The following is a 24154-nucleotide window of genomic DNA, read 5'->3' on the forward strand; positions in this document are numbered from 1 at the left end:
ATTCACAGCAAGATTAAGTATCACAATATCATATTCATTTGTCTTTCACGGGCAAGTTGTTTCCTGAATAAGGTACATTACAATAACCACAGTAAATTCAAAGTTGGCCCATGGTTCCCTAATAATACATGGGTAAAAAAACCAATTCTTACTCTGAGATGAGGAGCAGAAAGAAGAGCTTCTTTCTTTATTGCTACTATTTTGGCTGCACTGAGTCTTTGCTGCAGTGCTCGGGCATTTCACTAGTTGTGGAACACAGGTTTAGTTAGATCCCCATGGCATGTGGGATCTTAGTTCCCCGACCAGGGATTGAACCCAGGTCCCCTGCATTGGAAGGTGGATTCCTAACCACTGGACCACGAGGGAAGTCCCTAGAATTTATTTCTTTAAAAATAAAAGTTCAGTTAAGAGATTTGACAGCTAAATATTGAATAAAGAACTAAACTTTAAATACATATGATGTTTCTATAATACAACAGTGTGTGCTCAGTTGTGTCCAAACTATTTGTGACCCCATGGACTATAGCCTGTCAGGATCCTCTGTCCATGGGATTTTCCAGGCAAGAATACTGGAGTGGGTTGCCAATTACTCATTGAGAGGATGGATCTTCTCGACCCGGGGATCGAACCCGAGACTCTTACGCCTCTTGCATGCAGGTGGATTCTTTACCATTAGCACCACCTAGATAGTTCAGTGCTTTTTCTAACAATGTTTTAACAGTGCAAAGGAATAAAAGAAATTCTCTTCTTGGGAAAAGGTTTAAAATTATGATAGAAAACACCTCTATAAACTATTTCAGAAAGAATACATGTTGATGGTAAGATTTGAAAATAACTTGTCTTACCTATAAAATAAGCTTATGGTTACCAAAGTGGGGAGGAGGAATAAATTAGGAGTTTGGGATTACCAGATTAACTGAATCACTTTGTTGTATGTCTGAAACTAATGCAACATTGTAAATCAAATATACTTCAATAAAAAGCAAAAACAAAAAACAAATGGTCTTAGATAAACCCTACCTTAGTGACCCCAACGATTTGCTGGTATTTGTTTGGTGTCTATAGCAACTTTTTAAGACTATAAATAACGTGGGACATTTTCAACTTCCTCTGGCAAGCTATATTAGTTTTACAATGTTATAAAAATAATAGGTCACTTCCCAAGATGCCTAGTTTACTATAAGTGATCAGACTACAAGGAAATTTTTCTCAAATTACCAACATCTTCCTTCAAATATATCCAATTGTCTCCTTTAAATTCAGTATTTTAAAAATTTCAACCTTTTAGCTGTATTTTTTCTTTTTTAGAAAACTTTTTATTTTCTATTGGGGTACAGCCGATTAACAAAGTTGTCACAGTTTCAGCTAAATGGTAAAGGGACTCAGCCATACATATACGTGTATCCATTCTCCCCCAAACTCCCCACCCATTCACAGAGCCACATAACTTTAAGCAGAGTTCCATGTGCTATGCGGGCCTCCCTCGTGGCTCAGATAGTAAAGAGTCTGCTTGCAATATAGGAGACCCAAGTTTGGTCCCTGGGTTGGGAAGATTCCCTGGAGAAAGACACGGCAGCTCACTCCAGTATTCTTGCCTGGAGAATGCCATGGACAGAGAAGCCTGGTAAGCAAGTCCATGGGGTTGCAAAGAGCTGGACATGACTGAGCGACTAACACTCACTCACTCACTCACTCATTCGCTATTCAGTAGGTCCTTGTCGGTCATCCATTTAAAATACAGCAGTGTGTGTCCATTCCAAACTCCCAAACTCTCTCTTTCCCCAGTCGTAAGTCCCCGAACCATAAGTTCCTTCTCTGACTGTGAGTTCTGTTAAGTTCATTTCTTATAATCATTTAAGATTTCATATATAAGGAGTGTCATATGATAATTATCCTTCTGACTTAACTTCACTCTGGATGAGAACCTCTAGGTTCATCCATGTTGCTGCAAACGACATTATTTCATTTTCTGTAATGGCTGAGTGATATTCCATTGTATGTATGTACATCTTCTTTATCCATTTCTCTGCTGGTGGACATTTAGATTGCTTCCATGTCTTGGCTACTGTAAACAGTGCTGCAACGAACACTGGAGTGTGTGTATCCTTTTGGACAATGTTTTTCTCTGGGTATACGACCAGAAGTGGAATTCCAGGGTCAAACTGTAGTTCTATTTTTAAGTTTCTTAAGGAACCTCCATACCATTCTCCACAGTGGCTGTACCAAGTTTCATTCCCAGCAACATTACAGGTGGGTTCCCTTCTCTCCAGACTGTCTCCAGCATTTATTGTTTATAGATTTTTTGATGATGGTCATTCTGACTGCTGTAGTTTTGATTTGCATTTCTCTAATACTTAGGGATGTTGAGCACCTTTCCATGTGCCTCTTGCCCATGTGTATGCCTTCTTTGGAAAAATGTTTATTTAGGTCTCTTTAAATATTTTCTTGGGTCCTTTCTCTCTTCTCCTTCAAGGACCCCTATAATGCAGATGTTGGTGAACTTAATTTTGTCACAGAGGTCTATTAGGCTATCTTCATTTCTCTTTATTCCTTTTCTTATATTCTGTTTTGTGGCACTGATTTCTACCATTCTGTCTTCCAGGTCACTTATTTGTTCTTCTGCTTCAATTATTCTGTTACTGATTCCTTCCTGTGTATTGCTCATCTCTGTTTGTTTGTTCTATAGTTCTTCTAGGTTTTTGTTAAACATTTCTTATGTCTTCTCCTTTTTTCCCTCCGAGGTCCTGGATCATCTCCATTATCATTATTCTGACTCCTTTTCTGGAAGGTTGCCTATCTCCACTTCATTTAGTTGTTTTTCTAGGGTTTTATCATGGTCCTTTGTCTGGGACAAAATTCTCTGCCTTTTTAACTTTCTGTAATGTGGTTTCTGTTTTGGAGGTTGCCAGATTCAGTTCTTCTTGCTTCGTCTGACTGCCCTCTATCTGGTGGAGGAGACTATCTAAGAGCTTTGGGCAAGCTTCCTGGTTTCAGCTATATTTTATATCACCACTCTTTAAAATCTTGCCTCCACTGTTTTTATGATAATATACTTTGATTACCTTCCAATTACTTGTGACTGAATTAACTTTAGAGATCCTCAATCCCTAATACTTGTCATTTACCTTTTAGACCTACTTTCCCACTGGGAAAATGCTTATTCTCATAGTTTCAAAGTAATCCTCCTGATTACTTTTCTCAGTGAATTATACCATAAAGTCAACTATTCAATATTATATATACTGAGAACCAATCATGTGGCTGGAATCATTTGATCTACACTCAGACAAAATCATCTAATTTATTCTCCCCACAAGCCATAAACTTTTGTCTTATGTTAGTTTGATTTCTTGACCCTATCTACTTTTCTTCATACTACTAGAACAACTCAAGACCAAGCTAATCTTATCTCCCTGCCCTAAACTGCTTGCAGGGCTATTAAAACATGTATACAAGTCCTCTGATGCTTCTCATACCAAGTGAGAATATCTAATTCCCCTCTCATGAATATGAACTGCCCTTAGTGAGCTGCTTCTAGCAAAAAGAATTTGATGGAAATATGAATGTGGTGATTTCTAAGGTTATGCTAGAAAAGGAAACACAGCTTTCACCTGGGTCTCTCTCAGGACACATGCCCTTGAAACTCAGCTTCCATACTGCAAGAAAGTATAAGAATAAATCCCGGGTTCAAAATCCTGAAAATTATTTTTGTCTCCTCTTTCCTATCATCAACTGCCCAGAAATACCAAAGCTTTTTAATTCTTAAGAATAAATTTAAAACAGAATCTTAAAATGTGTATACTGTTTGGAATTTCACTCCTGAGCCACTCAACTAGGGCTACCTCACATCTTACTTTCTAAATTGATTCCATCTTACCAAATTTTAGTCTGCCAATTCTCTGTTGATGTTGTTGTTTTTCCTTAATTTTTCTTATTTTTGGCTCTGCTGAGTCTTCATTACTTTTCAAAGGCTTTCTCTAGTTGTGGTGAGGGGGAGCTACTCTTCATTACAGTGCTCAGCCTTCTCATTGCCAAGGTTTCTCTTGTTGCAGGAAACAACCTTTAGAAGCTGGGCTTCAGAAGTTGCAGCATGTGAACTCAGTACTTGTGACTTTCGGGTTCCAGAGCATGAGTCCAGTAATTGTGGTGAATGGGTTTAGCTACCTTGTGAAATGTGGAGTCTTCCCAGATCAGGAATTAAACCTTTGTTTCCTGCATTTGCAGATGGATTCAGGGAAATTCTACCTCTCTGGGTTTTTTTGTTTGTTTCTTTGTTTTTGGAGTCTGCTCCATCTAGGACATTATGCTGGGCATGCTATATTTTACTTCTGGCCACACTGCATGACATGCAGAATCATAGTTCTACAACAAGGGTGATCACACCATCGTGGTTAACTGGGTTATTAACATCTTTTTCTTTCTGACCCCATGGACTGTAGCCCATGAAGCTCCTCTGTCCATGGAATTCTCCAGGCAAGAATACTGGAGTGGGTTGCCATTCCCTTCTCCAGGGGTCTTGCCAACCTTAGGATCGAACCTGGGTCTCCTGTACTGCAGGCAGATTTGTTACCAACTGAGGTACCAGGGAAGCCCCTTTTAACTTTAGTCAATCTAATATATATGAAACAATATCTCATTAACAATTTAATTGCATTTTTCTAATAAGTGAGCATATTTTCACGTATGCTTAGTCGCTCAGTCGTGTCCGACTCTTTGTGACTCCATGGACTGTAGCCTGCCAGGCTCCTCTGTCCATGGGGATTTTCCAGGCAAGAATACTGGAGTGGGTTGCTATGCCCTGCTCCAGGTGATCTTCCCAACCCAGGGATCAAACCCAAGTCTCCAACACTGCAGGTGGATTCTTTACCATCTGAGTTACGAGCAGAGCCCTTGTGGCTCATGAAGTATTTTCATGTACTTTACTGCAACTCATAAGCAGTCTTTTGAAATGATGCTATTCAAAAACTTTCCCCATTATTTTTATTGGTACCTTCACTGGTTTGTTCTTTATTTTTTAAAAAATTTTACTGAGATATAATTGACATAGGACATATATTAGTTCCACATGTAGAACAGTAATAATGATTTGGTATTTGTATATACAGCAAAATGATCACCATTACCACGCATAGTTACAAATTCTTTTTACTTCTGTATTTTTTCATTTTCTTAATGTCTTTAAAAGAGCAAAAGTTTAAAGAGTTGATGAAGCTCAAATTTTTTTTTTTTTGCTTTAACAGTTTGTGCTTTTTATCCTACTTAAGGAATCTTTGAATATCCCAAGGTCATAAAGATTTCCTACTAAGTGTACTTCTGAAAGTTCTATAGTTGGAGAAACTACATACAGGTATATTTCAAGTTAAATTCTACATATGGTATAAGGTCAATGATCTTTTTATTCCATAAGTATATCCAGCAGTTCCAACACCATTTGGTACAAAAGATTATCCTTGCTCCACAAAAATATAGTATTTATGTGCAGAAAATCAATTTTAAAAATCTATGCGAATATATATTTTCCTAGTGTATATTCTGATGCATTGAAATATCTATATATACTTTAACCAAAAACAGTCTTGAATAACTTATAGTACATTTTTGAATCAGTGAGTAGAAGTCTTCTAATTTTGTTCTCAAAAAGAGCATACACGTTTTACTTTTTAAGATATTTTATGTATCTATATAAATTATAGAGTTTAGAACTTTATATTTTAAAAACCCAGCTGGAATTCTGATTGAGATTCCATTAAATCTATCAATTAATTTTGACAGAAGTGACATTTTAACAATACTGATTCCTCCAAACAAACGATTAATCTAGAATATCTGTTTAATCTTTTAACCACTGTCAATAATGCTTCATAGTTTTCATCATATAGATCTTGTATATTTATAACTTTTAATACAATTGTAAATGGTATTTTGCGTACATTTCAATTACTAATTATTCATTGCTGGTATACAGAAATACATTTTATATTCAGCTTATATATCTTTCTTAAACTCATTTTCTAGGTGCAGTAGCTTTTTTCTGACAGACTTCTTAGAAATTTTCCTATGGATCAAATCATCTGTAAACAGAATTTTTTTCTTCTTCCTGTCTTACCTGTATGCCTTTTATTTCTAAGAATTGGGTTTTTTGGGGGGCATGTTTTAAAAAATTATTTTTAATTGGAGAATAATTGCTGTACAATGTTGTGTTGGTTTCTGCCACACTTCAACATGAATCAGCCATAGGTATACACACGTCCCCTCCCTCTTAAAACTCCTTCCTACCTTCCACCACATCCCACCTTACTAGATTGTCACAGAGCACCAGGGTGAGCTTCCTACACTATACTGCAACTTCCCATTAGCTATCTATTTTATATATGGTATTGCATATATTTCAGTGATACTCTTTTTCAATTCGACCCACTCTCTCCTTCCCCCTCTGTGTCCATAAGCATGTTCTTTATGTCTAAGTCTCTATTCCTGTCCTTCAAATAGGCTCATCAGTACCATTTTTCTAGATTCCATATATATGCATTAATAAACTATATTTATTTTTCTCTGACTTCACTGTGTCTAAGACGCTCTTGGTTCATCCCCCTCACTAGAACTGACTCAAATTCACTGCTTTTTATGTCTGAGTAATATTCCATTGTATATATGTACCACATCTTGTTTATCCATTCATCTCTTGATGGGCATCTAGGTTGCTTCCATGTCCTGGTTATTGCAAACAGTGCTGAAATGGACATTGTGGGCATATGTGTCTTTTTCAATTATGACTGTTTCAGGGTATATGCCCAGTAGTGGGTCATATGGTAGTTGTGTTCCTAGTTTGTAAGAAATCTCCATAATGTTCTCCATATTGTCTGTATCAATTTATATTTCCACCAACAGAGCAAGAGGGTTCCCTCTTCTCTATATCCTCTCTAGCATTTATCGTTTGTAGATTTTTTGATGATGGCCAGCCATTCTGACTGGTGTGAGGGGATACCTCATTGTAGTTTTGATTTGCATTTCTCTAATGTAAGATGTTGAGTGTTTTTTCATGTGTTTATTAGCCATCTGAATGTCTTCTTTGGAGAAATGTCTGTTTAGGTCTTCTGTCCATTTTTTGACTGGGTTGTTTTCATGATGAGCTGCATGAGCTGCTTGTGTATTCTGGAGATTAATCCTACATCAGTTGCTTCATTTGCAATTTTCTTCTCCCATTCTTACTGCTGTCTTTTCATCTTGTTTATGATCTCTTCTTAAAGTAATTATTGCTATATATGTCCCTACTGGCATTTTCTTAATTGTTTTGAGTTTGTTTTTGTAGGCCTTTTCCTTCTCTTGTGTTTCCTGCCTAGAGAAACATTTGTTGTACAGCTGGTTTGGTGGTGCCAAATTCTTCTTACTTTTGCTTGTCTGTAAAGCTTTTGACTTCTCCATCAATTCTGAATGAGATCCTTGCTGGAACAGAGTAATCTTGGTTGTAGATTTTTCCTTTTCATTACTTTAAATATATCCTGCCATTCCCATCTGGCCTGTAGAGTTTCTGCTGAAAGACCAGCTGTTAACTGTATGGGGTTTCCCCTGTATATTACTTGTTCCTTTTCCCTTGCTGCTTTTCATAGCTTTTCTTTGTGTTTAATTTTTGTTAAGTTTGATTAATATGTGAAAGAATTGGTGCTTTTCAAGTGGATGTCAGATTTTGTCAAATGTTTTCTCTTTAGGTACTTAGACAATTGTGATTTTCTCACTTACTGTTAATTTCATAAGCAATTTTCTAATGTTAATCCAATCTTGCGTTTCTGGAATAAACTCACGTGGACGTCGTTGTATGCTAAACATTCAACATACTGGATTCAATTTGATAACATTTTGTATCATTTGCATTCATGCATAGGAACAATACTAGTCTATAGTTTTCTGGTAATGTGTGTGTTGCTTGGTTTCAGAATCAGGGTAATGGTGGCCTCATAAAATGCATTGGGAAAATGTTTCTACTTTCTGGAATAGTTTTTGTATAATTGCTGCTGCTGCATCACTTCAGTCGTGTCCGACTCTGTGTGACCCCATAGACAGAAGCCCACCAGGCTCCCCCGTCCCTGGGATTCTCCAGGCAAGAACACTGGAGTGGGTTGCCATTTCCTTCTCCAAGGAAATGTATATTTGTATAATTAGTATTCTTCTTTTCCTTGAATGTTCATGATTAAAACTATTTGGGTTTTGAATTTTCATTGTAGAAAAGTTTTAAACTATAGGTTGAATTTACTAAATAGATATGAGGATATTTAGGCTATTTGTTCTTGAGTTTGTAAATGGTTTTTCTTTTTTTATCAAATTTATTGGCAAAAAACTATTCATTATGCTCCCTTATTATCCTCCTGTGGTATGTAGCAATTGCAGTGATATCCTTTCTTTCATTCTTGATACTGTTAATTCAGTTTCTTTTTTCTTAATCCTTTTGGCTAGAGTTCACATTTAAAAAAAAAATTTCAGATAAGGAATATACCTTCAGACACAGAAGAGCACGCAGAACACCAGCTGCAAGAGTACCTGACCAAAGGAAAAGAATATACAGAACCACGCAGAACTCAGGAGGAGGAAGGAACTAGGGGAAAAACAGGCGTGTCAGGAGGACTGGAGGTGCCTTTGGCGTGTGGGGGAACTGAAGCAGGGGTCTGGTCCCCACATCAGGGCAACTGAGTCAGAGGAGAAACATTTAAGGCTGGGAGGGAAACAGCCGATCTGTGGCTGTTCTCATTCACACCTGTAGAATGAGAATCAGACAGTCCTTGCTGCAGCCATACATACCCCGGACAGGGAAGCAGGTCCCCTGGAAAGAGCAGCGGCTGGGAGCTGGAGTTTAGGGATTGTGGTGCAATTCCAGGGTGAGGGCTGCTGTTGACTGCGGAGAGACGGGTTGAGGGGATGTGAGCAAGGAGACTGTGGTGTGAAATGGCTGTGGAGGAAAGCCCGGCAGCCATGGAAGCAAGGCGATACTGCTGAGACATATGTAGTGGGTGGAGCCATCACCATAGTCTCTCTCTCCTCACAGGCCAGCATGTGGAGATGGGAGGGAGGTTCAAAAGGGAGTGGATATATGTATACCTGTGGCTGATTCATGTTGAGGTTTGACAGAAAACAACAAAATTCTGTAAAGCAATTATCCTTCAATTAAAAAATAAATTAAAATAGTTTTTTCCGTAAACCCAGTATAAGCTTTCAGCAATTTTTCTATGCTGTTTATTTTTACTCTTGTATTTGTCAAATTTTCTTCCACCTAATTTGGGTTTAACTTGCACTACTGTCTTTAGCTTCCTACAGGCGAGAGTTTGGACTACTGACTTAGACCTTTATTATTTTATAATGTAACTCTATAAAGCTAAGAATACAGACTTAGCTACACCCTGTAAATTTTTATGTATTATCATTTTTATTCAATTTGAAAGATATTTCTGGACTTCCCTGGTGGTACAGTAGGTAAGAATCTGCCTCTGAACGCAGGAGACATAGGTTTGATCCTTGGTCTGGAAAGATTCCACAAGGTGAGGGGTTAACTAAGCCTATGAACCGAACTACTGAAACTTACCCACCTACAGCCTGTGCTCTACAACAAGAGAAGTCACCACAAGAAGCCCATGCAGCACAATGAAGAGTAGTCCCTGCTCACTAAAACTAGAGAAAGCCTTTGTGCAGCAACAAAGACCCACCATAGTCAAACAAACAAATAAAATATTTAAACACATTAAAAAAAATTCTATCTGTGATTTCTTCTTTGACTTATGTGGTATTTAGAAGTGTGTTGTTGGGCTTCCCTGGTGGCTCAGTGGTAAATAATCCACCTGCCAATGCAAGAGACATGGGTTTAATCCCCAGTCCAGGAAGATCCCACACGAAGAAGAGTAACTAAGCCATGTGCCACAAATACCGAGCTCATGAACCACAGCTACTGAAGCCTGTGCTCCTAGAACCCATTCTCCACAACAAGAGAAACGATGAGAAACCTGTGCACTGCAACGAGAGTAGCCCCAGCTGGTGCAACTACAGAAAAACCTCACAAAGCAACAAAGACACGGCACAGTCATAAATAATTAAATAATTAAAAAAAAAAAAAAAAAGAGGTGTGTTGCTAAATTTTCACTTTTTGGGGGGACTGTCAAGATACCTTGTGTTACTGAATTCTAATTCAATTTCACTGTGTTCTTATTTTATTAAGACGTTTTACGGCCCAGAATACAATAATATCTTGGTATAATTTCACATGAACGTCAAAAGAATATGAGAAAAGGGTGTTGTCTATTTACTTATTGAAAATTCCTGGAATGCTTCAATTCTTTGGTAAAGCCATGTTTCCAACTAGCATGATTTTTCTGTGTGAAGAACATTTCTAGTACTGTAAACCTGCTGACAACAAATCCTTTAAGTTTGTTTTTCTGATTATGTTTATTTTGCCTCCATTTGTGAAGGGTATTTTTCTGGTTCAAGAATTTTAAACTGATACTTTTTTTTTTTTCCCTGTCAACATTTTAAAGACATCATTTCATTGTCTTCCTGGTTAGGATTTATGGAACTTCATGGACCTATGGGTTTACAACATTCATTAAACTATTAATTAATTATGGAAGATTATTTTTCAAATGTTTTTTATTCCTAATTCCCTCCTTGTAAGACTCAGATCCTACGTATGTTGGCCTTCCTGATACTGTACAAGTTAATAAAACTGCGTTTATTTTATATCAGTCTTCTTACCCCACATTTACACTTCATTTTTATTATTTAAAAAAAAATTTTGGTTGTGCTGGGTCTCTGTCATGGCATATGGGCTTTCTCTAATTGCAATGCGTGGGCTTAGTTGCCACAAGGCATGTGAAATCTTAGTTCTCCGACCAGGGATCCAACCTGTGTCCCCTGCATTGGGAGGGTGTGTTCTTAACTACTGGACAACCAGGGAAGTCTATACACTTCATTTTAGATAAATTAAACCTGCCTTTGGCTCTGCAAGGCAACTGGAGGCGCTACCAATCTACAACAAAATTTTATTCATCTTTTTCTTTGTCTCACAGGCAATATACACCTGCATGAGACACAGATGGTGAGTGTGAGCTTGTGTTTAGGAACTCTTTTCTGCTTCACCCAAAGCTAAAACTGAAATAAGGATCCAGCTTCGGTGACAGATTTGTTTCTATCTGCTCTTACACATTAAAGTGTTGCACATTCATGAAGGGAAATCTGATGGAAACCTCTGTCTGCTAGAGTCCTAGGTTTTGTCCTTTGTCTCTTATTAACTGAATGTGTTCCAATAAGCAGGCTCAATATCACCAGGACTCAAGTAGGTGTCAAAGACCTCTAATGCTATTTGCTTTTATTGAATCAAGCTTTCTGGACATTTCTGGTTTTCTATTTACTTATTTCAAAGTTCAGCAAGGTATTCAGAAATGTTTCCCACATTTTACTTAGTTTCAGGCATCAAGAAGATTATTTACTCTGAACATCTAATCTACCACACTGGTGGAAATAAAGAGCTCTAATTTATTTCAATGTTACCTGAATTCTAAAAGTCTCCTTTCCTCACCTGAAGCCTCCAAACTGCTCTAACTTTACACCTGTTTTTCAAAAAATCTTTTCCCCAATCATTTTACACTTTCTGTCTACACCTTTCTTGACTTCTGTATGACATCTGACATTAAGAGGCTTCTATGACATGTACTCTTTACTTTTTATATTAAAAAAACTATTTAAAATTTTATGGCATTTACTGACATCTTTTCATCCACTTTCTTCTCAAATCTAACGTATCTTAAATCTCCAACTCTGTCATCTTTTCAAATTACACTTTCTCTCTGGGCAACCTCATTCACTGCCAGATTCAAGTTTATATACACACCACTAGATCCGTATCTCTACCACAGGCATCATAAACTATAAACCACACCTTCCGAATGGCTAACATTTCTATCTCAATAACCCAAAGACAGTTTAATATACCCAAACCTAAAGCCATTATCTACTGTCTCCTCACATTTCTCATGCAACAGTCCATTCTCCATACTGTAATTTTATGCATTTTTCTAAAATGCACATGTGGCACACTCTATTCTTATTCATAAATGTCTGCTTGCTCCTCCGTTGGTAGGATTATACTTCCCATACTTCTTTGACATAAGACTTTATCATGTGACTTGCTTTGGCACTAAAATGTGAGAAGTAACGTATATTACCTCTGGACAGAACTTTTAAGAGCTAGTTAGTGCATTACTATGGTCCTTCACTCTCTTTCATAAGACAAGTAACACTCCAGATAGACAGAAGCTGATCCATCAGACTCGATACTAGAGAGAAGATAACATGGAGCAGAACCATCATGGTCATGAACAAAAAATGTCTTTGTTGTTTTAAGTCACTGAAATTTTGGGATTTTTTTTTTTTTTTTTTTAGCACTGCAAAAACTAGCTTATTCTGGTTGATACAATACATCAAATACTTTTCATCTTCCTTGTTCAAAATCCTTTGATAGCTCCAAACTGCATCTATAATAAAATCTCAATTCTGTCAAATAAGAAAATATACTGTATCTAATAAAATTCATTATTACTTTCACAACTTCATGTCCTTGTCCCACTTGTCTGCTCAATTTATAGCAGCATATAGGTCACATTTTCAGTACGTCAGTGGTTAGTAGTTGAGTACCTCCATGTGTCACAACATTTTGTATCCTGGCCTGTTATAAAATTGAACACTTTTTATTTTTTTATTTTATTTTTTTTTTAAATTGAACACTTTTTAATTGGTGAATGTGTCTGAATCCTTGAGGGTAGGAACCTTATTTTAATCATGCTTGTATCTCCAGTGCTCTGTACATATAGTAACCCTAAATAAGTATTATTTACTAAAATAAAACATTTTGGTGATTTTCTTCATAGGTGTGTCTCTTACTGAAATCAAATTCATTTTTTTCTTTGGGAGTTGGCAAACCTCTTCTTTAAAAAGACAGTAAATATTTTAAGACTTTTGAGGACACATACAATTTCTCACACATATTATACTTTTTTCTTTCCCTTTAAGAAAACAAACAAAAAAAACCCTTTAAAAATGTAAAATCAATTCTTAGCTTGAAGACTGCACAATAAAGACGCTTCGGACAACACTTAGTCCATAGGCTGTGGTTTGCTGAACCTTGATCTAGGCTGATACCATCAAAAGTAGTCACTCATTGTGAAAGAGTTTAGAAGTCTCCCCAAAGTAGTATAAACCACAAAGTACTATGAAACAAAACTATCATTGCTATTTCAACTCCACTGTATCTTTGGCACTATGGTACTAATAAAAACTTCAAATATGGTAAAGATAATAATCAAATAAAACAAATACCATATTGATACAATTTGACAGTGAGGCCTTATGCTGATGAAGAAATGAAATTTTCTGATGTTGGGGCTAGTGGTAAAGAAACTGCCTGCCAGTGCAGGAGACAGAAGAGATGCAGGTTCAATCCCTGGGCTGGGAAGATTCCTGGAGAAGGAAATGGCAACCCACTCCAGTATTCCTCCCTGGAGAGTCCCATGGACAGAGAAGCCTGACGGGCTACAGTCCATAGGGTTGTAAAGAGTCAGACACGACCATGCACCACAACCATTCGTCATTAAATGATCTGCTAAGCAAAACCACATGAACAGAAAGCTAAGAAATAATATGTCACTTTCCTGCTAAAACTTTCAAAGGCTTATAAGTGTTATCAATAAGACTCTACATGACTGGTCCTCACATACCTTTCCAGCTTCATGTTCAGTTGCTGTCTTTACTCCAACCACACTGGCTCCACAATTTTTTAAACTTACTGCTCTCCCCTTTACATATATTACCCCCATTGCTGGGAATGAAACTATCACTCCCCATTTTGCCTGATAATACTGATAAATTAAAAATGATTTCCTACTAATAGAGATGCAAATGTAGAGCAGGTGACAGAGAAAGTGGGACAAACTGAGAGAGTAGCATTGACGTATATATACTATCATGTGTAAAATAGTGGGAAGCTGCTGGATAGCACAGGGAGCTCAGCATGGTGCTCGAGATGACCTAAAGGGGTGGGATGGGGGATCGGTAGGAGGGAAGCTCAACAGAGAGGGGATATATGTATACTTACAGTTGATTCATGTCACTGTACAGCAGAAACTAACACAACATAGTAAGGCAATTATCCTCTGACTTAAAAATTAGAAAAAAAAAACCCCCCCAAAAAAACACTCCATGATTGCCTACTCTCCAATCCTCTGAAAAGGTAGAAGACATATATCATTCTCTACTTTTTTTTTGGGGGGGGTAAACACACATATTATCAGTAAGAAGAAAACTGAGAGTACACAGATATGTTATACTGTATGAAGAGGTTAGTGTAGTGTTAGTTGGTCAGTCATGTCTGACTCTTTGAGATCCAAAGACTATAGCCTGCCAGGCTCCTCTCTCTGTGGAATTCTCCAGTCAAGAATACTGGAGTGGGTTGCCATGCCCTTCTCCAGGGATATTCCTAACCCAGGGACTGAACTCGGGTCTCCCATATTACAGGCAGATTCTTCACTGTCTGAGCCACTAGTGAAGCCCCATGAAGAGGTTATATATATTAAAATACATAAATGACAACTTTTAACAGTTGATTTGAAGTAAATATTAATAGAGGTTCTTCTTACAACCTCAAATTGCTTCACAAATCTCAAAGATGTGCAAATGCTGCTGGAAACTATTACTTTACTAAACAACTTTATATATATCTAAGTCTTTATTAGATAGCGCCAATCTTCAGTCCCCATTACATTACATACCCCATTATCTCAATTCAACTTTCAAAATCTCTATTTTTCTGTCTGCCTATCTTTGTAACTATTCATTTTGAATTATCCCTTCTAAACTACATCAAAATCACTATACCTCTACAAACTTTCAGTTATAAGATAAATTAAATACTAAGTATGCAATATACAATATAAGTAAAATTAGCACTGCTGTATGTTATATATTAAAGTTGTTAAGAGAGTAAATCCTAAGAGTTATCATCACAAGGAAAAAAATGTGTCTCTTATTTTGTATCTGTATGAGATGATGGATGTTCACTAAACTTATTGAGGTGACTCTTTCATGATACAAGTAAGTAAAATCATTAGGTTGTACACCTTATACAGTGTACATTATATCTCAATAAAACTTGAAGAAAAAATTAAAATCACTATACCTCATGGAGTATGCTTAATTGGTCATAAAAGGGGTAAAAGGCAACTACTGTTTTATTGTTTCAATGTGTGGGTGCTAATTCACTCAGCTGTATCTGACTGTGGTCCCATGGACTAGCCAGACAGGCTCCCTCTCATGGGATTCTTCAGCCAAGAATACTGGACTGGGTAGCCATTCCCTTCTCAAAGGGATCTTCCCAACCAAGGGATTGAACACGGGTCTCCTGCACTGCAGGCAGATTCTTTACCATCTGAGCCACCAGAGAAGCCTTATTTTTTCAATATACATTATTATTCTCATACTGCAGGACCATTTACTTGTTTTTTCTATAGTATTATACTGTGAGCCAATTTAAATTGTAGTCTATAGTGTAAATTTATTGTAAAGGAGTTCCCTGGTGGTTGAGCGGTTATGATTTGGCTAGGGATTCAATCACTGGTCAGGAAACTGAGATCTCTCAAGCTACATAGCAAGGCGAGGCCAAAAAAAAAAAAATATATATATATATATATATATTGCAAGTCTGTTCACAAGTAACAGATGGGAAATTATCTTAAGAGTCTATTAAAACAATAGCCCTTACCTGTTGAAGAAGTACTCTCAGATGAAGACCTCTTTCGTGTAGGGCTACAGTTTGTGCTCTCTGATGGTCGCTGGGAAGACTTATCTGAGGCTGGCTGGGTACCTGGAGAGACAGGAAAAGACAGAAATCATAGGAAAATCCAAGTCCAGAAATAATGTGAAACCATTCTGTGTTAGAACTGTGATATTTTAGCTGTTGCCACTGCAATTCTCTGTAATATTATGACTTTCAAGCTGACAGTAAGAGTATATTACTCGCAGGAGAAATCACACTGGATGCTGCACACAGAATTTCACAGGTCTCATATACATAATTCACCTTAACAGGAAAAACTAGTTACAGTGGAAGGATGAAACAATACACGATTTAGTGTTTATGTATCACCACTATCTAACACTATTAAGATATCTATCGATAAAAATCACTGGCCATAATCTGATCAACTCTGTTCCTGATTACTGACTCAAATTCATCATATAAACTGACAAAACTACAATGCAATTAATTACGAACAACTGATGCAAGAAAAGCAGGTCCAACCTGAGCATTTTACTTAATAGAATCAGAGATGAAAATTAAAAGAGCTGAACCTCAAATCCACACATGCCATATAATCCACAGAGATCATTCAGAAGGAATTTGTGATTATCTATGTAACAGACTAAACCTCCTTTAACACTTACACTTAAGGTTCTTTGGTTATACACATAAAAGTTCATGAAGATAAAGAAACTCCATTTCCTTAAAAAAAAAAAAAGTCTCATACTCTTACCAAAATCTCAAATAAATGCAACATAATTTAGAAAACTCTTACTCAAAAGAAAGTATGTCATTCAGGAAAGATTATTTTCCTGAATAAAATATACTTGGTTCTGATACTGGACTTCTTATACTCTAAAAAAGCCACCTGTTGAGAATGCATAATGACCAACTGTTTGTCAAAAAACTAGTAGTAGTCTGAAATGTTCACTTTTAACTTGAAAAAACAAAGTCTTACACATAACTGGAGGCTCAAAATGTACAAGAAATTAAATATCTGAAGATGAGATTTTTTTAAAGATCTGTTTCTAAATCAGAGTTAACTCCTTATTGAAATGACTAAATGACTGACTAACAAACAGGACAACTTGGGAATAGACGAACTCAATGGAGCTAATTTTCTAATATTTCTATTTCTGGAAGAAAAATAGTAAACCATGAACTTTGTTTTAATCATTCAGTGTCTTAAATCACATAACTATAAATATTCTTTCAAGCAGGCTTTTTTAGCATTGCTCTGGTGAGATATAAGATTATGTGTTGCCATTCAAGAATAACAAGTTACATTTGGGGGAAACTGATGTTATGATAGAATATCCCACTTTGGAAACACAGTGATGACTGCTGTAAGCTACAATTAAGGAGCAAGACTTGTTTATTGTTGAATCTTAAAAACAGATACAAGGGATTTTTAAAAACCAACAATACAATAAATCCCCCTAGAGTGTGGTTCAGATAAGATTTCCATTAAAGAGCTAAACTACCACAATAAAATATCTAAGAAGTAAAAGCCCAGGCATCAGTGAAGATATAAGTTTAAGCATTAATACTGAAAAATTCCTATATTGGACAGGACAGATAAATATTTCCTACTCAGACACACAGCCAAGACAGAAGACAACAGTGGCCAAGAAGCTTGAGACATCACTGAACTCTATCATTATTCTCCTGATGAATGGCAAACAATCTTAGATTAAGCACTAGGGAAAGAAGGGATTGGAGAGCACTTTTTATAAAGTCTTCTCTCTCAGTTATAAACTTACATTTATTGAGTATAGTTTATACGTTTGGCACTATGCTAGACATTGTGGAGGTGGGTGAGGGAGAGATAGTAAAAACAGTGTAATAGTTTCTGCCCTCAAGGAGCTTATTTAGGGTCTTGTACGTTATCATATATTACACTTCAGGTGGCATTTGAGCCATCCATTCTTGAGCTCCGTCTTCAGTTTCTAGGCTATTTGGCAACGTTTCCCAAATTTCTTGGTCATCTTCAAGAAAGTCTTGATGAAGGCTTCAACTATACCTTTGATCATCAGGATATCCTGAGAATCACCCTGCCTGGCCTCACCCACCTCAGGGTAAAAGAGGGTACAGGCACTTTCTTCAAAGCTCCTTCTTTTGGTGGCATCTGGAGCTGCAGAGGAGGCAGTGGGAGGTGGAATGGGGGTCAGATCCCCGGAGACCGTTATTGGCAGCTTTGTACAGCAATTCCTGAGAAACTGAAACAATTGAGAGAGAGACGGCTTAGCTCACTTAGCTTCGGAGCCATTTTTCATTTCCTGAAAGTAATGGAGGCCAGCGGCCTATTCTTAGGATGTAATAGGAAACTGGAATAAAACTTCATTCAGGAAGATCCTCATTTTTCATTTTAAAAAGTCTGAATTCCCTGTTCATACAGAGTAGAGCTGTTCTTCACAATTTTTCATATTTAAGGGGGAATAAAGTTGTATCCCTGAAGATACAGATCTCTAGGGCTTGATAATCACCTGATCTAGACCTTTCTTTCACTTAAAAACATTGCTTACAGGAGGAGTAAGAGGAGGAGGGTATGGATACCTGAAGAAAAAAACATTAAACTAATGATGTAAAGCAATCAAGTTTAAGACTAGAAAATGATGATATAAACTTATACGAAAGAGCTAAATAACAACCTGTTAAAGACTTTCAAAAGCATGTTAAAACTGGCCTAATAATAGAAATCATAAAATATGTTCTCTAATACTACCAGAAACACAGTTTTATAAGTGCCATTATGCAATTGGGTGGATAGGGGAGAATAAGACAATGCCCAGAGAATGAGTATGCTCATTTCAAGAGACCAGCATATTTATGTTTCAGAATGCAATGCAGAGTTGAGTGTAGCAGTGTTAAGTACATGAACTATGGAGCACAGTATCCTGAGTTTGACTCCTGGCACTGCTATGAATTGAAAAATAAGATCTCAGCAAGTAAACATACTGGAATGTACATTTAATAAAGCATTCTTAACTGACATGGTTGTTGTGAGTTCCGCAATGAGATAATGTAAAAAATTCAGAAGGCTTAGACAGATGTTATACTAATTGGCTCCTTAGGTTTATCAGAGAACTTTTAGACTCTAAATACTTAATAATGTCACTGATATACATAGACAACCACTCAATATTAAAATTAAAGAGGGAGACAGCCTTACATCCAATTAGGAACCAGAACTATTCGAGAATATCAAGCATCTATCTTAAACGTAAAGAAGTCCTCGTAAAATAAGTACCTCTAATTAAGAACTACTATTAAGATAGGTAACTCCAGGGCTGGTAGGTAATCGTAAGGTTGGAAAAAACTCCTCTGAAGTGTATCTTCTAATTCACTGACTCTTCATCATAGCTTCTCCAGATTTGGGATTAGATCAATAAAATAAGATATGCTCAAAGGATGAGTCAGAACCAGAAAGTGGTTCTCTGTTCAGCTCTGTACCAGTGGAGAAAGTAGTTTTCTGCTTCTATTGTTTGGCTCTTTGGTTCTTCTAAATCATGGCTGATCTCTTAAAGGAGTTACTGCTCTGTTACCATCTCCATCCTGTGATGAATATCTGTTCACGTGTCATCAGTAGTCATTTTATGATGAGACAAGATTGGGCACATTCAGGGTGGTATGGCCGTAGCATCAGCAGTCATTTTAGATTTTCCTGGAGGCATAAGTGAAGACTCTTCACTCCTTACAAGACAGGAAGTCTGTTTGTATTCCAATTCTTGCAAATCTGATACTTCCTCAAAGAATACACACGGAGAACACATATAATTCTAAATAGCGGAGAATTCTCATGGAAATGAGTCCTCATTTCTCAATACTGCAGAAGCAAGCAGAGAATATTAACGGGAATTCCTCAATTCACTATTTGGTAGAATCCCTACCGAGTGTCTCATCACTCAGATAACAGCTTCATAAATATATTTAGGAATTCTATACATATAAATAAGGAAAGAGAAATAAATCACAAAAGTAGTATGTAAATAAAACTGGAATTTAACATAAATATAAGGTGAAAACTATAAGTAAAGTCTTTTCCTTCAGTTGAGACATTCATGTGAAAAAGCAGGTGGACTACTACTAAGGAGGGAAACTGAAGAGAGACAATACTATTAATTGGGATAATAATAAGGAAATTAAGAATTAAAAAAAAACTTGGAAATGTGAGGGAGCCTTGCAAGTGGTTTTCACTGTGGAATCTCTGGGGTTTTTTTTGATCATTATTGGATGAACTTTTAAAGACAAAGACAGGTTTGGGGGAAACATCTGTGCCAAATTAGACAAAAAAGGAAAAGAGATAATACTTTTATAGCAAAGTCATAAGATGAAACCATGGATAAGACTGTCGAAACTTAAGGCAAAAGAGAACCTACCTACATTTAAAAGGGATTAAGAATCTGGAAATCTTTCTATTATACACAAAAACATGTGGAAACCAAGAAGCTGTTCTCAAGTTGACTGGTCACAAGAGATCTTGACTGATGTCTACAGAGGAGAAACTGAAACAAATCTAAGATAAAAAAGAAATAACTACATTTACAGATGCCTGGGTGTGAGGATAGTCATACAAGCAAAGATATCTGCATAAATAGAAAAAATTCCTACTGATAACAGTGTGCAGGAGAGGTGGAAGGCATCATGAAACACTGGAATAAAGATTCAACGTAATTACTTCACTGAAGCCTTGAGTGACCTAGGCTAAAAAAACAGGGAACTTCCAAATGTAAGCTAGCAAAAGAACACAGTGAATGAAACTGACAGCTGGTTGGATAAAACAGGCATTTCTTTAGTCTAAATTTACTATTAAAACTTTAAAAACAACATAGTATGAGTTTTGGTTATACTCTGTTGAGAGTTCAACACTAAAATCCCAAGTAACTAGGGAATGGTTTGAATGAGCAAACTGTTTCAGGTTTCTAATGCTATATGTTATCTTTGGGTAAACTATGGAAAAATAGATTAACCACAATAGACTTGAACACTGTGAAGTAATCAGTTCATAGATACTATAAATTTATTTTAAAATAACACATTTAAAAGTAATTTCTAAAATTTAAATTGCTCCTTCCCACCAAAAGTAAAGCATGTCCCAAAATTCTAATTTTAAGAAATTCCTCTTCTTCCAAGTCAAGACTACTGGTAATGTTTGTTAAACGGTGACTGAATCAAAACTGGTTATAACTAAAATGGACGCCATAGAAGAAGATTATGAACATAAAATATCAACTATGTGGAAATCTCTGATCAAGTCTTCTTGTTTCCAGATTCAAGTTCTGAATCCTTCGCTATGGTTCACAGACCATAAGAATCCCGGAAGCTTCTTTGAATGAGCTGAATGCTGAGATAAGAACTAGTTCCACAATAAAAACAGCTGTTTCCAATTGTGGGAAATTTATTTACTGAAAGCAATACATTTCATCTGACTCACCAATTAAATGCAGTACAAGAATGATTCAGAGTCTGTGCTGGCAATTTTTATGCTAAAAAGTCCATGTTTTTCTCCTTCCAATTAGGTTATTTCTCAGTGGCCAAATCAGATAATTCACTGAAATGGAATTCCTCTGGAAATTCCCAGAACTGTACTCATCACCAAAATAAAATTTCTGATTTCACTGCCACATGTTCACACTTCACTTATGAGTATACGTTATACATCACCCAAGAGAAACTGTCAGAAATCAGAAAATTCTGATCAACATTCACATTCAGTTAAAAAGAAAATAAGACTCAATATATCGTACTTCAACCATTATGCTTCTACTATAGTAAATAAGCTTTTTCCAAACAAAAAGAAGATTTGAAAAGACCCTGATGTTGGGAAGGATTGAAGGCAGGAGAAGAAGGGGACGACAGAGGATGAGATGGTTAGATGGCATCACTGACTCAATGGACATGGGTTTGGGTGAACTCCGGGAGTTGGTGATGGACAGGGAGGCCTGGTGTGCTTCGGTTCATGGGGTCGCAGAGTCAGACACGACTGAGTGACTGAACTGAACTGAATAGGCTGCAGGTTCTAGCACGTGCAGTTAGCTATGAAATGAAAATGCTGAAAAGCACTGATTGTGTCTGACACTCCAGTCAGAAACTCTTCCTCATCAGTCCTATTTCATGTCTACTTAACAAAGATACTTAAATAAACACAATTAGTTATCAAGAACTGGGTGAAACCAGAAACCTGGCCACATTTAAGATTATAATTGTACTACAAGTTTACTTGCATCAAGCTGATTTTAGACTTGTAATATATAACAGTATATTAATAGAACAGTATAAAAATTAAAAAATAAGCTATTATTTATAAAATAACTAGTTTTCTTTTCAAAGCTTTCTGAGATTTGTTTAGTTCAAAACTGCTGAAGTAATTAAATCTGCTTGATTCCCTACTATGAAAACAAGGAGAAAAAGGTTAAATGCCTTGTTCCAGACTGTGTATCTATCATCTCTGCCTGTGCCCTGATCTGATTTATTCACATAAATGATCAAATACGCCTGTTTTATTTTAACTAACCCTTATGATAAATAGACTCAACACAAATAGTATATTTTTTATTTTTTCCTTAATCAGAGATTGGTTTCATTTGACAATCAGTACTTTAAAAAAAAAAAAAACTAAACTGATGGTTTTGGAATAAATTTAAGCTTACAGAAAAGTTATAAAGTCAGTTATCATATGTCTTTTACACTCAACTTTCCTTAATGTTTTACTATGGTATATTTGTCAAAACTATGAAATTGACATTGGCATAATTTTCCCACTCATGTTCTTTTCATGTTCCAGATTTTAATCTGGATATCATTGTATTTAGTTATCAAGTCTCCTTAATTTTCTCTGATCTGTGACGGCTGCCTCAATCTTTCCTTGTTTTTCCAGGTCTTTGATACTCCTGAGAAGTACTAGCCAAGTATTTTGTACAAGGTCCTCCATTCCTGCCCCTGCTCCTGTTTTTTTGATGTTTTCGTATGCTTACACTGGGATTAAGGGGTATTAAGGGGTTTTGCACAGAGTAACACAGGAATGAAGTTCCCTTTTATCACATTATTATCAGAGGATACATGTTACCATCATGATTTATCATTGGTGAAATTATACTTTCACTCGGTTTAAAGTGCTGTCTGCTAGGGGTCTTCACTGTAAAGTTACTACTTTTCCCTTTCCATAATCTGTTCTTGGGAATTAAGTCACTAAATTCAGTCCATATTCAGGAGTTAATTTTCACCTTCTTGAGGGGAATAGTCTACATATATTATTTGGAATACTTCTGTAATGATGACCCACTCTAGTGTTCTTGCTTGGAAAATCCCCATGGACAGAGGAGCCTGGATGGGCTACAGTCCCTGGGGTCCCAAAGAGTTGGACACAACTGAGCAAATTCACTTTCACTTTCTATTTATTTACTTAATCAATCATTTGTATCAGCACAGACTCATGAACATTTACCTTAATCCTTAGGTTATAATTGCATAATGTCATTATTTTGTTGCTTAAACTGTTCCAGCTTTGGGGACTGGACAGCTGTTTCAGGATAATAATGTCCCAAAGCTAACTGACCATTTCAGAATACATGGTAAATAGTTTTTGGACATTTTAACAGGAAAGCAATTTATATATAATGAATCTATCTCCAAGTTATGTATGGAAAAATTATCAACTGACTGAGAAGATCAATTTAAGATAACATGCAGTTTAGTTATGCTCTTTTTATACTTTCAGGAAAACTATTTGACAGAGACAATTAAAGATAGAGAAGATGCAGTTATTTCCTTCACAAAATAAAAAATTATAAACCAATCAGGATTGCTACAACGTTTAAAGCTGTAAGAATTTTAACTGCCCACATTTCCCTATTATTTCCCATTCATTCCATAACCTCCAGAAATCTAACAACTGCCACTATGGAAATTGCTCTTAGATTACAGATGATAATCTGCTAAAGCAAACTGTCTACTTTCAGTCCTTAGCTAAATGATCAGCATCTGACACTCCTGAGTGCAAAACTCCCTTAGGAAACCCAGTGTGTTCACCCTAAACATTATCATTCCTGCTCTTAATTCCTTTGCTTAATCAACCACTGATCTAAAACTTTACCTTCAGGTTTGATTTCTCTTTTGAGCTACAGATTCATATATCAAACTCAACAGCATGAAACTCAAATCCATTTTCCATCTCTAGTCTCCTTTTGCATACTACCTTTTATTTAATTAGGCTTCCCTGGTGGCCCAGATGGTAAAGAATCTGCCTGTAATGCAGGAAACCCAGGTTTGATCCCTCGGTTTGGAAGATCCCCTGGAGAAGGGAATGGATACCCACTCCAGTATTCTTGCCTG

The 24154-nt window shown here is 36.5% G+C and overlaps 1 protein-coding gene across 5 annotated transcripts in view; it reads right to left on the bottom strand.

The window, feature by feature from the left end:
* Window positions 1-24154, bottom strand: part of ASH1L (ASH1 like histone lysine methyltransferase) — a 210024-nt gene that overhangs the window by 112718 nt on the left and 73152 nt on the right. For all 5 annotated transcript variants that reach the window (XM_088835856.1, XM_055403092.2, XM_055403093.2 and 2 more), the window contains one exon: window positions 15785-15886. In XM_088835856.1, the coding sequence (XP_088691982.1) occupies window positions 15785-15886 (102 nt within the window). The remainder of the gene's footprint in view (window positions 1-15784; window positions 15887-24154) is intronic.

The sequence above is a fragment of the Moschus berezovskii genome, chromosome 4, assembly GCF_049115385.1.
Source record: "Moschus berezovskii isolate FMDL1 chromosome 4, NW_MosBer_1.0, whole genome shotgun sequence".
Lineage (NCBI taxonomy): Eukaryota > Metazoa > Chordata > Mammalia > Artiodactyla > Moschidae > Moschus > Moschus berezovskii.